At 43.9% G+C, this 17,704-nt stretch overlaps 1 protein-coding gene across 1 annotated transcript in view; it reads right to left on the reverse strand.

The window, feature by feature from the left end:
* Window positions 1–17,704, reverse strand: part of LOC147662764 (E3 ubiquitin/ISG15 ligase TRIM25-like) — a 237,947-nt gene that overhangs the window by 72,341 nt on the left and 147,902 nt on the right. Inside the window, exon 5 of the mRNA XM_086950917.1 lies at window positions 2,194–2,265. Coding sequence (XP_086807043.1) covers window positions 2,194–2,265 — 72 coding nt within the window. The remainder of the gene's footprint in view (window positions 1–2,193; window positions 2,266–17,704) is intronic.

Genomic DNA, 17,704 nt, shown 5'->3' on the forward strand with positions numbered 1-17,704 from the left:
AAAATACGTGCAGTGTTTTATTGGTAAAGTAATTTACAATGCACGAAAGTGGTGCAAATATATCCGTTCGCAGTGAAGCATTTTATAAATGTACCCCATCACTGCAAAGCGATCCTACTAAAAAAACATCTGTGCTGTTATTTGGTGGAAGTTTTATTTTTGAGCTGGTCGGGGATGCATAGTCAATACAAAAGAAATGCGCAGGACAGTGTACAATCATCCAGCAAAAAGTAAAGTAAGAACAGAAATAAATTCAAATTTGACATTTTCAGTGTTTTTACCTTTCTTCCCTTCGGAATGTCTGTCTCATAGGTAGTCTTCTTTGATGGAATATAGGAACTGTCATAGTGATTGGAGTGATAATGTGGAACCTGGTAGTCGAGTTTATTTTATGTGAGAAGCATACAAAAGAAAACAAACAAGGAGAACCTGGCTGGTGACCTACTGACAGAAGCATTATGGGAGTTGAAGTCTATTTGCTTCAAGAGAAAACATTGTACTGTACTTCTAGTTTACAGTGGTGAGTAAAAAGCCAGCCGGTGATTATAGATGGGGATTACCACCATCTTGCGATGCAGCAACAGGCGACCATGAGGAGTTGTCAATAACGTAGAAGGCCCAGTTACACTAGGTAGGGCACATGGGTGGTGTGAGGAGATCACTCCATCCCAATTAGTGCCTGTATTTTTTTTGTACTGTAAATCTAGGGAATGTGGACCAAATTTAATTGCTTCTTTCAGGGCCAACTACACCTTTATTACACCACGAATGTAGGTCACACAATACCTTGGCCGAAATTACTCCCTGTACGCGTTAAATAAAGGACTGCATGGATGCACCGGACACAACAGTGCTCTGTCACACGAGAGGGGCCCAAGTCTCTGGCAAGCAGAAAGCGCAGAGCTACATCATGCTTTACCCTCAGGGTTTTGTTTTTCTCTCTCGCAGATGTATATAGCGCGAACTTGACCCGAAGGTATTGGAGCGCTTTACTTGAGCACCAGTTACCTTACACAGGGACACATTCATTTTCACAATGTTTGAAATACCGGTCGCTAAAACACAACATCGCCTAAAATTGTGCACCGTGACACAGTCAAACCACTCACCATTCACAGGGAAGGAGTCCTTCATGCACACGGTCCACACGAGGCGAGACTGGTGGCGAGTAGATGATCTGACGTCAGCTCAGCAGTGCCGCAAAATGGCCAATCACTGCCTGACTACATGAAGTCACACACAGTAGTGATTGGCCATTATGCAGTGTGTGTGTCACCACCCACGTGCGGCATCCAATAATGGATTGCCCTGCCCTGGTGCGCGGTGACCGGCCAATCCTGGCGCTGCAAGCAGCGCCAGGATTGGCTAGGGGGGCTCACTGACTGCTCGCCCTGTGTCGCCTCTGTAATGCCGGGGGCTGCGGCCAGGTTAAACGAGCACCCCCGGTTACTCTCTATGGGGGACCTTTCATGCGCATGCTCGGACTAGTTTCTGCCCCAAGCATCACTTGCGCGCTAGATACCTTGGCTGGCCTGGCTGTCTGCTGCTGCAGCTGAGTGATTGCATCACGTGGACTGTCACTCAAGCTGCGCAGCAGTCCAGACCAGCCCCCCTGCGCAGCGCTCTCCCAGATTACTCGGGTGCTTCCCGGATTCCCGGCGGCGCACGCACGGCTTTTACTAAATTTGTCATCAGTCAGTGTGTGTGTTTATAATTTCTTGCAGCAGCCGAGCAGCGTCGTCCATGGGCTTGTGGGGCTACGCCCCTACGCCCCAATGGACGCACCACGGCTGCTATAATGTATGAATGTATATATGAGCATAAACTCGGTGTTGGTTGGATTACGTGTTGGGTAGTTCAGTGCATCCAAGGGCTAATGACAATCCATTCACTTTCTTGAATACATTCAAGGAAAGAATCTGGGTTTCCTCAGTGTACATAAAGAACTTCATCTTGAAGTGATGCAGAACATCAGCCAATGGAAGGTGACTGTGCCTCACTCAGAGACAATCAAAGGGATTCTGTAAAAGCATTATGTTCACTGACCGGGCATTTAACAGACTCTAGCCCAGCACATGCAGTCTGCCTTATAACAGGCATAACTCCCAGCCAACTTACGAACAGTTCTTTTGATTTTTTATACTTTGAACATTCAATATGCTAAACGATATGTTGAAGATATTCTTTTTCTACCTTTATTTTTCTCATATGCTGGCTCTTTGTTCGGCGAAGCAGAGCCAAAGGATTTCTCATTTTTCATGTCATCTACAAGGAAAACAAATTAAACACGTAAGATATTTACAGCCACAAAATAATCTACTGTGTACATTATTGACCGGTGATAAAGTAATTATTGTGTTAATGCCCACTTACATCATGAAACGTTTTTCCCGAAGGTAAAACAACCAAAATGTAACATGCAGCCAGGGATACTTTTAGCACAATTGCCCTTTCTGAATGGTCATCCTGTTTCTGCTTTTTGTTTTTTGCCTTTTCTTAACCACAGTTTTTGCAGGCTGTAGAACTATGCACACTCTACCTGGTAATCAATGATTAAGACCTGTGTGCCCCTTTCTACATGATGTATTAGGCATACCCCTAATTTGCATATTTATCTTACCTATAAGTCCCTAGTATATTCTACAAAAGCATACCCAGGGCCTGTAAGTTAGACATCACAAGAGGCCTGCAGCACCCATTGTACCATTCACTAGTGTAAGAGGAACATGAATGTAGGCCTGCCATGTGTAGTGTGTCTGTGCAGTTGTAAAACTGCAATTTCGACCTGTCAAAATAATCTCTTTTGACAGGCCGAAAGCTTCCTGGTAAATATTAATAAGTCACCCTTAAGTAGGCTTAACTGCCCATAAGGCAGGGTGCATGGTATTTTAAATAAAATGTAGTGAAAAACCTAATCTATAGTGCGTATAAATGAAAGGTGTAAAGGCATCACGCCTAAAACAGGAAATGGAGGGCGAGAAAACCAAACATAGGATATGGAGACCCACTTACAGAGTAAATAGTTAAGATTTTTCCTAAATAGCAGGTGATTCTCAATTTCTGTTATGTGACGTGTTAATGAGTTCCACAATTTAGCTGTGGAAAATGAGAAGGGTCTTCTGCCCCATATGATGCAACAGATGCTAGGTACCACCACCAGTTTGCGCGTGGATGAATGAAGAATACTGCTGGGTATGTACCACTGGTAGTTAGATCTGAGAAACCTGGGGCCTTGATTATATAAGACGTTATGTGCAATGCATAGAGACTTGAAAGTAATTATTTTCCACGCTGGGAGCCAATGCAGTTTCATCAGTTCCTCGGACACTGATAGATGTTTGGGATGTCCAGAATCAAATAATAGTTTCTCTTTGAAAATCCCAAGAGTTTTTTCGGAATTGATGGGGAGACAGGGGTGAAAAGAACCTTGGACCACCATCTGTTATTCCAAATAGAATTATGACAGCAAAAAAATCGGGACCTCAGTCTGATCTACATTTAATTTAGGACAGTTATCCTTTATCCAGTTTTTAATTTCCCACATGCAATTCCTGAAGTTCAGAGCCACTGAATAAACATCCACAAGGTAGCAATCTGGGTGTCGTCACCATATGGCAACACTCAAAAGCCGAATGACTGAATCAGCTTCACAAGAGACAAAACAAATTAATTAAAGAAGGAGGGACTTAAGGATGAATCACGCGGAAGTCCACAGGGAGGAAAACTGTGTTGATCTAAACTGTCCCCACATTACTGTTTGAGACCTATGTGGGAGACAAGATCTTGACAGGCTGAGAGCATTGCCTTTAACCCCAAATTGGGATAGACAGGATGTGAGAAGAAGGGGGGAGACTGTGTCAAAGGCTGCAAACATATCTAAAATGATAAGTGTTACATCCTCTCCTGCATCCACCAATGATCTAACGTTGTCACCCACAGCTACCAATGTGGATTCAGTGCTGTGCTCACTTCTGAAACCCGAGTAAGATAAGTCCAAAAGCTTATGTGTCTCAATAAAAGTAATGAGCTGCTGATTGAAAAAGTATTTTAGCTGGGGTGGGTAGCAAACATATGGGATGGTAATGTAATTTTCAAGAACCCATGCACACTCTAATCAAATGAACAAAACGGTCAGTGTGGACATGTTAGTACAATACGAGGCAAAGTGTTAAATTGCAAATAAGTAATCTGTATTCTTGGAGTCAATCTTGAGAAAGGGTGTTTTTTAATGTTCAAGGAAACCAGCCGACACGTGTTTCGTCTCGTCTGGGACAATCTGCCCGAGACTCTTCAGGGCTGGGGGGGATACAAAAGGAAGTGATGGGGTACATGACAACAACAAACAATACCCACTGGTATGCATCACTTTACTGAATATTGGACCAAACGCCAAAGGGAAAACCACTACACACATGATTATTTAAATGGTGATGTGGCTGGGGTGACATTTATCTGTGGAAGTGGCTCAACGTCGTGGTGGTGAGCCCAACGTTTTGAATGATACGGCATCTGTCATGCGTTGGTGTGGGAAGGTGGAAGTAGTGGGGGATAAGTGAACAACTTAAGTGCCACATATAATGTGAAGATTGAAACAGGCAGTGCTCGAGCCTAGAATAATCAAAAACATTACGAGGGGTGTCGATATAAAACACGTCTAAGTTGAGCAGCACATTGAAGCGCTCATAAAATTAATCATACCTATGGCGAAAAGTAGTATAGTGTGGAGAGTCTATAAAATGAAATAAGAAATGTACTAGATAAGAGCATATATGTTCTTCCCAGTCATAAAAGATATATAAGTATATATATATTTAAAGGTTGCTAGGGAGGTGAAAAATATAAGGGGGATAATGAACAATGAAAGGATGCTCACCACTCCGTCTGTGATACTTCCGACCTGACAAGGCCCTGGACTATTTAGCAATGGAAACGATGAATGGAGGAATTCTAATAATAAAAGAAATAACAGAGCACGTGTAGTGAGTGGCTCTGTAAAGGTATAGATTTAAGCGTGATGCATGCGGGTAAAACATTAATTCTTGGCTTTCTCACCTATAAAATTAATCTTCGTAGTGCGAGAAAAAGTAAGGTGAGCGAGTGAGACATGGGACACTCCAAACACGCTGGGAACTGTTTAAGTCGATGATCTAGAAAGAAAAAGCGAGGGGGGAGGAAAATCTCATTAATGCGTAAAAGACCGCATATGTGGAGTAAGCTGGTAGTAGAGACATAACGTGTGGGAGGAGAGATTAGCTGTAGAACTATGTGAAAAGATCAACCGTCAGAGCTACGAGTTTCAATGACAAAAGGAGGAGTATAGTACAGGATGTCCCGGGGATCGGAGACATATGGGCATATCTATGGACATGGAGGTGGCAGAGAACGTTAAGTAAATAGGAACTCGGTGAAAACGAGTTAAAAGGGTGGAGTTGCCGTGAAGGGCATAAATTTACTTGAGATTATTCAATCCTAGTGTCTCCACAGGTTTAATTGATTGTAGGATCGGTAAAACGAAATCAGAGTTAGTTAACCCTGAAAAATAATAATTAAAACGCCCTGTAGTGCCTGATAATCTATAAAAGAAACAATGGTGATAGCTAAAAAAGCTCTCCTGTAGATTGAGAGCAAGTGATATTTAGACTTACTTAGTATATCAGACGGGTACATCCGACATCTGTCCTCCGTACTGCGTGCCGGGTGAGGCCACAGTGACTGTTGCCCCAAAAGTGAAGATAAGGGAAAACAAAAGGGCGCGAGAAGTGCCCAGATGATGGAGGTCTAGAATGCTAACCTCGCGGTAACAATCAGAGCGTACAGCACTTGAGAGACCAACGTACGTGCATATTGAATGTGGAATACGTGTGTACATCAATGAGAGAAACGGAGAACCCCCTCCTAAGTTGGTCTCCCAATCCTTCAACAAGAACGTTGGAAAGATGAGAATGCGTAAACCTCGGGGTACTTTTTTATGGTTAATATATTGTTGCAGGGTTACGCCATCCCACCAACGTAAGAGCTCCGGTTTCCTGAGACGTTCCAATTTTAGAAATAGTGCTTTCAGCCCTCCAGTCTTTTGGGCGTTCTGTGTGGAAGAGGTTGCATTCATGTCCTTTCCGTAAAGATCCTGTGCCATCTCCTCGCGCTTGTCATCAAATCTAGGCATTTCGTTATCAATTGATGGGTAGAAGTGCTTGCTGGTCCAGACAAAAACCAACGTACACAAAAAATGTAGCAGCGGACCCTACGATGCCGCACCTTGAACCCAGTTCCAATTATTTGTAAGTTTATGTGCAGCCACCCTCGACGTCAGCTGCTAATTGGCGTCACTGTGTTTTCCAGATCACGGGTAGTTTGTTAGCTTATGTGGGGGCGCACAGATAAAAAGTCCAGGAGAGATGTAGAATTTAGTATGTGAAAAAGTCCTTTTAGGGCATCCCTTTCCTCTCTTGAGAGGTTGAATTTTATGTCTCGCTGGCCCCTACTCTCCCTTTCAAGTTTGTAGAGACTGGTACTAACCCATTCGGAGAATGTGTCAATGTTATGATGGTATATGCTCGGGAGGAACTTAGAATTAGGACGTAGTCCACTGTCCACTGAAAAGTTTTCAGAAATATTGTGCTAAGATCTTATGAGGTCTAGGTCGACCTCCCTTTCCTCACTCAGGGTAGTCAAAGTGTAAGTTTTTAATCTCAGCTATTGACATGGTCACAACACCCCCTGGGTCCCAAGTAAGTGAGCTACAAGTGGGGTTGTTGCTAAACAAATCATTTAATTTCAATTGCCTGGTAAATCTAAATAAATCGACATGCAAACCCAGAAAAATCACCATCCTGGGTGGGACAAAACCCCAGACATTTGCATAATAGAGTGGTCTCATCTTTATCCAAAACCCTATCCGATAGGTTAATCACCCTCAATTCAGTGGTGGTCACATCCTCTCTTGCCCCAGTCCCACCATTCTGATCTATTGTTTTGGTTGTTCTTTTGCGTTGTGCTGCTCAACTTAGACATGCTTTATATCGACACCCCTTGTAATGTTTTTGATTATTCTTGGCTCGAGCATGTCCCTGCACTGCCTGTTTCAATCTTCACATTATATGTGGCACTTAAGTTGTTCACTTATCCCCCACTACTTCCACCTTCCCACACCAACGCATGACAGATGTCGTATCATTCAAAACGTTGGCCTCACCACCACGACGTTGAGCCACCTCCACAGATAAATATCACCCCCAGCCACATCGCCATTTAAATAATCACGCGTGTAGTGGTTTTTCCTTTGGCGTTTGGTCCAATATTCAGTAAAGTGACGCATACCAGTGGGTATGGTTTGTTGTTGTCATGTACCCCATCACTTCCTTTTGTATCCCCCCGAGCCCTGGGGAGTCGCGGGAAGATTGTCCCAGGCGCGACGAAACACGTGTCGGCTGGTTTCCTTTAACATTAAAAAACACCCTTTCTCAAGATTGACTCCAAGAATACAGATTACTTATTTGCAATCTAACGCTTTGTCTCGTATTGTACTAACATGTCCACCCTGACAGTTTTGTTCATTTGATTAGAGTGTGCATGGTTTCTTGAAAATTACTGTATACAGTGTTAGTCTTGACTGACACTACATTGAGGGGTTATAGGGCTTTTCCCCTCACCCAAGGTTGCACCTCACGTTTGCCATAGAACCACTAATTAATACTGTGTCAATACCCAGCTGTGCGCCCTTTTCTATAACCTACTAAAAACCCTTCCTTAGACCCTTAGATATCGGATGGTAATGTCTTAACTTCCACGGCAAAATCGCAGTTTGGGATGACATAACTTCGCACAATGGAGACCAGACAGAATTTTGGTTTCAAAAAAAGTACACCAGGTTGTCACAGAAGGACTGTGCCACATCTGTATTGACAGGATTATTAGGGCAAGAGAGCATATTGACTATTTCGAAGATTTCCTTTGAGGAGCTGTGCGCTTTACTAATTTTAGAGGTACAATATTTATTTAAAAGTAGGACATGAAATAGTTTAAATTTTAAACACGTCCTCACAATGACTAGGCCCCAAAAGCTATTTCATTCTGTAGAGATAGCTGTTCTATAGGAGAGAAATTTGATACAATATTACACTTAATAATGTTATTTCTGGCTAGGAAACACCTACACATTTCATTCTTGAACTTTCTCAAATATTTGTTACAAGCCTAACTCACTTGTGAAGTCCGATTTGTAAAAAATATTGTAGAAAAGTAGCTTTTAGAAAGTTACTTTTCCCCTACCTCGGGCCCTTGAGGCCCATATACATCAGTTCCAATTGTAACAGAGGAGAGGAACAGTTCCCTTGATGAGGTGTGAACTTGCTTCTAGAGTGGAGACAAAAGCCTTGGGCATTGGGAGGTGTACTGTTCCTCTGGCAGGATGACCATCTGGGTTGTGCCCAGGAACTTGATTAACTTCAAAGAGACATACCCTACTACAGGCAAATGCTAGCTGACACCTGTGAGCTAACATGGCAGAAAACATCCTTTGTTTTCTCAGTCGGCAGGCATCAATCCCAGTACGAGAGGAGCTGCCCCCCTCCCTGGAACTGGTTTTGAGTGACTGCATAGGAGTGGTTGCTCATTTCACTGACCACACCGCAGGGTGAGCACAAAGGCTCTGCACAGAAGGAGAAGGGTTTTGTTCATCATCTTGGATTTGAACAGACAGGGGCACAGTATGATTGTTTGCAGAAGAGCATAAAGGAAGTGTTGCAGACGTGGGAAGGGTAACACCTGGAAACTTTTACCCCAATAGTTAGGGAAGAGCCAGGAGTCACCCGCGGAGTCACCCCGTCCCACAGGCAAGTGTCAACTGTAAATAAAGCATCCCCATTACCCTCCTCATAACACTTTCTGGAACTGGTGAAGAACAGAAGAGGACTGGACCTGCTGTCTGTGACCAGATAAGAGCTTGACTGGACCTGCTCTCCCTCTTGTAACCAAGGAAAAGAAGTGGACCTCATGGGCCATTATGCTAAAGCTCAAGCTACAGGGTTACTACAAGCTACAAGAGGCTTTTCCCCAACAGGACCTGCCCTGGACCCTGCTGCTTGCTCTGCTGGAATGAGTCTTGACCCTTAAGCGCTGTCCCCAAGGTCCCGGACCCTTGGTTGATGTCAACAAGTACCCTTCCTAACTTTCCTGAAACCTGGGACTTCGAAACCTTTTGACTTCAAAGAGCTCCATAGCACCACGACCAACCTGCCAAGCTGAGCCAACTGAGATGTGTTGCCGCTAGGCCAATGATTTTGGGATCTCCCGCTCAGTGTCACGACCCCCTCATGGACCTAGCATGCAGGGCTTATATTGTATTATCCATGTGACATTTAATGGCACACTATGAAACCATGTCTAATGCTCCCCAAAATCCATGATTTCATTGCACTGGAGAATCTGCAAGCATCCTCCAGAACATGTGAACCAATCAGGTACCTTGCACCTGCTGTTACTAGCGCCTTGGTGTGGTTTTCTATTGAATCTCTGCAAGCTTCTCCCAGAATCCCTGAACCAATAGAGCACCTTGCACCAGCTGTTATTAGGGCCTTGGTGTTTTCGCTGTTTTTATTTATATTAAAGAGATCAACATTACAGAGGCATACATGCATAGTAATCGCCATTGACGGTGAAGCGAGCATGCATTCGCATTTAAAGGTACTGCAGAAAGGGTCTTTCTAGTAGCACCATGGTGCAGCACTGCACGAAAAACACATGGAGAAGAAGCACAAAGACCAGTTGTGCAGAGCGAAGGAAGTGTTGATTAAAGATACAGCATAGTCCATGTATGCCATATGGTATGGTTTTACAATATGAGAATGAATATAAACAAAAAAGAATCCAATAAATGCTGCTATTATCTCAATAGCAAACATACAAGATCACTAGGGGCATACTGTCTAAAAGGAATGTAGAATGGGGAGTCAACCTTTACGTTCTGAAAAGTGAGTGTTCAAAAAAAGGGGGAGGGGAATGCTTGGGGGTAGGTGTGAACATACTGTGGGGTTTTACCAACCTGTCATGGGTGTGGCATCTATTAGGGGCTAGTGGAGGGTCATTGCGTAGGTGGTGCAAAAGAGTGAGTTACTGAATTTCTTGAGAAGGATCTGATATGATGAAGCAGGGTGCTTTGGACTGATCAGTATTGGACAACAAATAAACTTGCAGGGGATGCCAGATATCTTTTTATCTAGAGGTTGGTGGTTGGAGAGAGGCATATAGTTCACTGGTAGTGTAGCAGTAGGTCATGCTGGTGACTTAGTTAGTTGCGGTGGGAGGCAGGCTCTTACCCCCAGTGTATTGCAACCTCACGTTTGGCTAGAAGTAGCACGATAACGGTTAACGGTCTAGTGCTTTTGGGGAGATCTTGGACATATCCCAGCAGGGCAATGAGTGGATCAGTGCCCAGGTTAATCTCCAACATTTGAGTAAACCGGGAAAATAATCTCACCCCAGGAATGTGCTATGTATCTGCAAGTCCAAGTCATGTGGTAAAAATCTGCTCCTGTAGCGTGGAAAGCATTTGGAGATCTTTGGGGTCCAATGGCATCACCTTGGAAAATATGGAGACAAGTGGCATGGGCGCACCAAGGTCCACCTCTGGTTTGGTGTATAGCAGTCTAGCGCCAGCATGGTATCAACAATGGGAGTATTGGCATTGTGCAACTAGGTAATAAAGCTGGAAGTGAGGTACTCGAAACCCGCCTCTCTTGTATGGGAGCACCAAAGCGTCCTAGATTATATGAGATCGCCAGCCTGCCCAAATACGTTTGAGGAGTAAACCGAGTAGAGTAAAAATTGAGTCTCTTTGGTGGTGGGGTTAATGGCAAGTTTAAGCAAAAACAATACATTTGTTTCCTGGTTAATTGTTTCCAACTGGCCAGTTGCACTTCCCCTTTCTGTAAGGTCAAAGCAAGTGTACTAACACCTGTATCCTTTAAGGGTCATTGAGAACCTTACAGACTACCATATGCCCCACATGCCACATGTGTACTAGCTTAATCCTTTCAGAGGGTATATAAGTCGTGGTTTAGCCTCTCTCCCTGCGAAACAAGCTTCACTTCTACCACTCACTTGAAGAATCCAGCCAGCACTAAAAAGCACTCTAGTCTCCTTCAAGTTCAAGCTGAACCAGTGGGTCCCATGGCTCCAGCTGCCTTGACGCCTCCTTCATCTCTTCCTCCTGCACAACTACTTAGGGCTCACTTATACTCCTGTAGTAGTAAGCAGGACCAAGTACCCACGTCATCAAAGACTATATAAACTTTTTATCCATGCCCTCTCTGTGATTTACTCCAGCGCTTCTTGTGTGTTCATGCTCCTGACCCTTCTTGAAATCTTGGCGCTTGAACTGTGATTGTACAAGAACTAAAGACTTTAGCTCCGTGTTTTTCTGATGAACAGTAGTCCCAAGAGAAAGTACTTCAGAGTGTTTGATATATGTATGAACTTTGACTAGAGATCTGCGTTCTGAGTTTAATTCTTAGGAGTGCCAGTAACTCCAATCTGTATTCAGAGTTTAATTCTGTGATTTTGTGATCCGTGCCGCTGTTGACACCTGTAAGTGTATGTCACTGAAGTCAATACATTGTTATTGTATATAGAGGCCTCTTAGTGTACTGATGGTAACTCCCTCCTCTTGTTATTTCCAGTGCACTGGACCAATGAAAAACAGATGTTCTGGGCCAGTACATATATTCCCTGCAGACACAGAAAGTCTCAGGAGCAATAAATCCTGTTAGCAGTATTGCACAGCTGCTGAGCAGATCAAGTACCACAAGTCTCTCTTTTCCTATTTTATTCCGATCCCTCTCCCTACCCCAAGGGTAGCGCTTGGTTTAAGGAGTTCCTTGAACGGGCTTGGCGCTGGGGGGGGATAGGAGGTCCAGCATCAGATCCAATATTGTCTCCACGGTTGGGAACAGGTCGTCTCTGCGGTGGGAACTAGGTGTGCATGACTGAAGGCCAAGCCTTGCATGCTTCCACCGCTTGGACGATATGGATGACCAGATACACATTCAAGACGTGGCCCAGGCCCTGTCTGAAGACACCCAGCATGTTTTAGATGTAGCAAAGGCTTTAGAGGATGTACAGCACGAATTTCATTCCTTGCAGCTAAATTTTTTTATCATCCCAAGGCCCCTTACCCTTCAAGAGTAGTGCTTGGTTTAAGAAGTCTCTGTTCCTTGAATGGGTTTGGCCCTAAGGGGGATAGGAGATCCAGCATCGGCTCCAGTATAGTCTCCACAGTTGGGACCAGGTGAGTGCTGGACACTTAGAGCATTTCCGCAGCAGCAAATCTGAGTATGGGGATCCGGCGGTGAAGTAATCTACCTCGTGATCCCAGCCTACATACAACCTTGCCCTGCTGGAAGAATCCAAGCTCCAGACTAAGTACAAAGGTAGAAATCTTCACTGGGTGAACATGCGAAAAGTGTGCAGCCAGCAAGAGACTGTCTCTGGGCACAAAATTTAAATTTCTCCTGCTCAGAGCTTTCCTGGCAAAAGCCAACAACTGCATGGAGACGTTGTTCAGTGGCTATCCAACGATGAGGAGCCTTCTTCGGCCACAACCTGCTGACTTGACCCACTTAGGATTTTTGACTTCCAAGTCCAGAGGTAATTCTACCGATCGGGCTGAACCTTGTTTCTGTATCTAGCCCGTGCGCCATCATAGTCAGCTTTAATTTGCACTTACGTTATGCGCAATCAGGTGACTGTGGTTGGCACTTAATGCTTTTTGGCACTCTTTACACATTTAAACTTTAACGATTCATAAATTCGGTTTCCCTTACTGGATTTTAGTTTTTTTGGTGTCAGACGATTTGATAAAATGAATTTCATTTTTTTAAATTAGTTTTGGGTTTTTATTGAGTGGTATTTTGACTTTATTACTGTTTTGGTACCCTATAAATACTTTACATATTGCCTCTACATTAACCCGATCTGCTCTGTGCCACAGCTGCCAGGGGTTTGAGCTCAGGTTAATTTAGGGACTTTATTGACACATCCTAACAAGGAATGCGGTTATTACTTGAAGTGGGCACCTACCCCGTCAACTTATACCCCAATTTCTTACAGTACTGGGGCAATTGATTCCAGGGTGTGGCGCATTCCATTTCTCAATGGTGGAAGGAACCCAAAAGAGGTAGGTATGCTCTGCACAATGTGGTAAAAAAAGTACTCCTGCATTTCCAGCAAATACAGCTACTGAAAGGGGGTCTGCCCTGTGCCTGGAATCTTGGTGCACAAATGCGGTGTTGGATTAAACCTCTGAATCTGATATTTTGACTAGTTTATATGTCACACCTACTTGGGAGCCATCTTGGTATAGTTTCCTCCAAATGTTTGTCTGTGTTCAACACACCGAAGGCCACCCACATCTGCTATTTCGGCATTCAGCTTGTTGAAGAACTTGAAGGTTCTTATGATCAGTTTGAATAGTTACTACCAAGAAATGTCTCTATTTAATTAATGCTGACTTAATAGCCAGGGGTTCTTTCTCCAAGATGGAATAATTTGGGTCTGCTGGAGAAAATTTATTTGAGAAGAAAATGATGGCCCGTTCTTCACTAACATGATTTGATTGAATTAAAACTGCTTCCATTGCTAAAATCCGAGACATCTGTCTCTGCTATGAACGGTCTAGAAATATCTGGTTGTTGTAGGATGGGCGCTCAAACGAACTCTGCTTTCAATCTTTCAAAAGCTAATGTGGTATCATTAGTCCAGTGAAAGGTCTTTATCCTTTCTAGGCAAACTATTTTACAAAACGTATTGATGAATTTTCATTAATAGTTTGACAAGCCAAGAAAATTGCTTCTCCTATACAGGTGAAGGAGTGAGCCTATCAAGAATGGCTCTTTTCTTTTGTGTCCATATCAATTGCTTCTGATGAAAGGAAGTATCCCACATATTTTAAAGAGTCTTTTTCTAACAAATATTTTTCAGCCTTGGAAAACATGGCGAGTATGTTCAGTTGGATCCTTCGGGACAAACAGGATGTCATCCAAAATAGATAACCACAAATTGCAAATTGAAGGATTATTTGCTGAGTTCCTGAAACTGCAGTGCTGTTCCCGAGCAAAGAGGACTGTAAAGTATTAATAAGGCAGAATGATTTTTGAAATTGAGAAGTTTTTAGTATGCTGATGATACGTTGCGAGTGAAGAGCTAGTAGCGTGTATTGAGCGATGGATTGCTATGCTGCATGTGAGATTTTCGTTTGCGATGTTGATTTTTGGTTCAATAGGTTGGTTTAAAAACTGTAATTGTTATGTACTTGTCCTATTTGTGAAATGAGTCAAAGAAGTTTGGGTTTATTATTGGTTGATTACCTATTCGGATTTGTTGTAATCTAAGATCTCGAGTTATTATTGCTAAATTTTGTGCAACAAGGGAGTGTGTTTTGAGAGGCACTGCATTCACACAGATTTCTTTCTAATAACAAGTTTCCTTTCTAGGGTTTGCGTGCATAATTTAGGTGTTATATGCTCTTTGGAGCACTGAAGTAAGAACACAATTGTGCCAGGGGGTCGTTGCCACTGGCCGGGAGTCGGCATTAGTGTGAAATGTATTTAACAACTGCAGCAGCGGTACTGGTCTGGATTCTATTGACTGAGATTTTCTTTATATAATTTGCTGATTATATCCCGTTCAGGTAAAGCAGACCATATCAATTTTGTGTGGTCGGGGAGAAAAAGGCATCTATTTTTTCTCCATTCACAGTAAAAGCTGCTCTGCACTTGGCTGACTGACCTAAAGAGTCACACTGGGATTGGTGAGATGTTGCCAGAGTCACACTGTCATTGGTTGGCTGCTGTTAAAGTCGTGCTGAGACTGCTTGACATTTGATATAGCAGTGCTGGGATTAGTTGTTATTCGTTTACTTGATTTGAACGGGTTTTGGATAATTTTAGTGAAAATAATCGGTGCTCTGTGTCAAACTGTGTACCAAATGTTGAAGGATGTAGGGCTCGGTATGTATGCCTGGATTTGTGTTGGCATGAATATGCTTCTGTTGAGAAGGACTTGCAGTTTTCTTCAGAGGAGATTTGTAACACTAGAAAGCTAGATTTTCTGAGATAGACAAGGATAGTCACTACCATGACCTACAAAGTTTGAGGCATTGAATAAATGTCATCGGATGGCCACAGAGAAAGAGAAAAATAATGAAGAAGCTTTAAAAGGGTTAATTGACGCAGGGTTAGACAACAAATGGAATAATCATGAGGTTTCCTGGGATGAGGATATGGTAGAGGGAGTGCAATTGTTATCAGAACAAGCCTTACTGTCACTTTTTAAATTATCTTTTTAATTCCAGGCCTCCACTGCATACACTGGCACATGGTCTTTCTATTTTGATATCTGATATGGATGCACCGGGTGCACTGGATGAACTGTGTAGGCGTGCACAGGAATTGACAGCACTTGCAGGGACAGGTACATGTACAACATTGGGTGGAAGTGCCCGAGCTAAGAATACTGGTGCTATTGCATTTACTACTGTGCCTACAGATGCAACTTCCTCTCCTGAGCCTAATGTTCTTCCAAAAGAGAGAGAGAGATTAATACTGGACTCTTAAGGATTGAATTTGGAGAAAGTTTTCAGAGAACCGTTGATTTAAAGACTAATGTCAGAATGTAGATTACATTAGATACCTGATTAGAGAAGGAACAAGGTTTGCAAATGAGGAACATAAACATGAAGACTTAGCAAATATAAGATTTACATAAGTAGAATGAAGAATTCACCGAGGAATTATAAGATGGATTTAGGTGAATTAGAGATAAAAGAATTGGTCTTATTGACTTTGCAAGCTCACATTAAGGATTTAGTTGAGAAAACAGAAGAATTGAGAACTTTCAATAAATGCTGAGAAAAGAGAAAAATAAAGTTACTACTAAAAGAAAGGTGCACAGACTGAGAAGAAGGCAAATATAGGATTTCCTTTGAGAGAAGTGCATGGAAAGAACTATGTACATGTGCCCTTGACTAGGGATGATCTTGAGGGAGGAACCTGACAAGTGGTATAAGTAGGTTTATAGATTGATAACAATTTCAAAAATGCTTTGGAGTGATATGTATACACTATTTGAAATTGTTATTCCTAGTGATCTGTGGACAGAGTGTAAGGCTGCTGTTGCTTGGCCAACTGAAGATCCAGCTAGGCCAGCATTAAACAATGCTCCATCTGTAATTGTAAGTGCTGATAAATACAGAACAGTGATGGATCATCTGAAAAAGAAAGTGCCAGAAAAATAAGTGAACTCTGTACAGATCATGAGAGCTACACATGCCCTGACCGAGTCAGTGCATGCTTATTATGAGAGACTTTTGCCTAACCCTTTGGGTGCTCATGACTGAATGATTCCGTCATGAGCACCAGTGCTCCTGTGCTCATGACGGAACCATTCCGCCATGAGTACAGACGCAGAAAATCCCTCTACTGCAGATAGCTGAGGGATTTCCCAACCGTCTGAGGCCTGTTTTTGTTTTTCCTTGAAATGACGATCGTGCGCATGGCGCTGTCGTCATTACAATGAAAACGAAATTGAAACTTAGTATCAGTTTCACAGTTTCGGTGCTTGTGGGGCTATCTGAGCCCTTGAGCACCGAAACACAAGGGAGAGGTATCGTTGGAAAGGGGAGAATCTCCCCTCTCCAATAGTACCCTTCCCAAGTCTATCCCTGCTTGGGAATCACCCTAGGAGTGCGATCCCCAAGCAGGGATCCATCCACTAGCACCAGGGAGGGGGGAGCGACCCCTTGGGCAAGGGCCTTTGCTCCCCCCATCCATTTTTGGCACAGCCAGTGTTTCTGCCCCCTTCCCCGGGGAGCAGATGGGGCAATAGCCCCTGTTGTGTCACCCCAGGAGGGTGGGTGAGGGGGGAGGGGACAGAAAACAGACTAAGCACCAGGGTTTTTTGGGGGTATTTATAGGTAGGGGTCGGGCTGCCCAGAATGGGCATGCCAATGGACCAACCTAAAAACAACTGGGATAGGCATTCTGCCCCCTCCCCCCCCCAGAAGGCAGATGGGGAATAGCCCCTTATCTGCCCCTCGGGGGACAGAAAGCCCACCAGGCACCAGGGACTTTTTTCCTCTAAAGTTCGAGGTGGGGGCTCCCAGAATGGGCATGCCAATGCCCCCACCCCCCCAAAAAAAATACCACAGTCTTTCTGCCCCCCCTGGCGGCATATGGAGGCAGAAGCCCCTGATCTGTCGCCCGGGGGGGGGGCAGAAAGCCCACTAGGCACCAGGGATTTATTTATTTTTATATGTAGGGTTGGGTGCTGCCCAGAATGGGCATGCCAATGCCCCCACCCCCAAAAAATTGCCACAGTCTTTCTGACCCCCCGCACCCCGGGAGGCAGACGGGAGTAATAGCCCCTTATCTGCCCCCTCGGGGCAGAGAGCCCACCAGACACTAGGAGTATATTTTTTTCTAAATTCTGGGGTGGGGGCTGCCCAGAATGGGTATGCCAATGCCCCACTCCCAAAACAGATGCCACAGTCTTTCTGCCCCCCCCCCCCCACGAGGCAGATGGGGACTGTAGCCATGATCTGCCCCCACAGGGGGACGGAGATCCCACTAAGCGCCAGCGATTATGCTGGCTTTTATGCCTAGGAATCGGGGAGGCCAAGAATGGAGATCCCAATGTCCCCCACTAATAAATA

This window comes from Lissotriton vulgaris, unplaced genomic scaffold (genome assembly GCF_964263255.1).
Source record: "Lissotriton vulgaris unplaced genomic scaffold, aLisVul1.2 SCAFFOLD_2765, whole genome shotgun sequence".
In the NCBI taxonomy this organism is placed as follows: Eukaryota; Metazoa; Chordata; class Amphibia; order Caudata; family Salamandridae; genus Lissotriton; species Lissotriton vulgaris.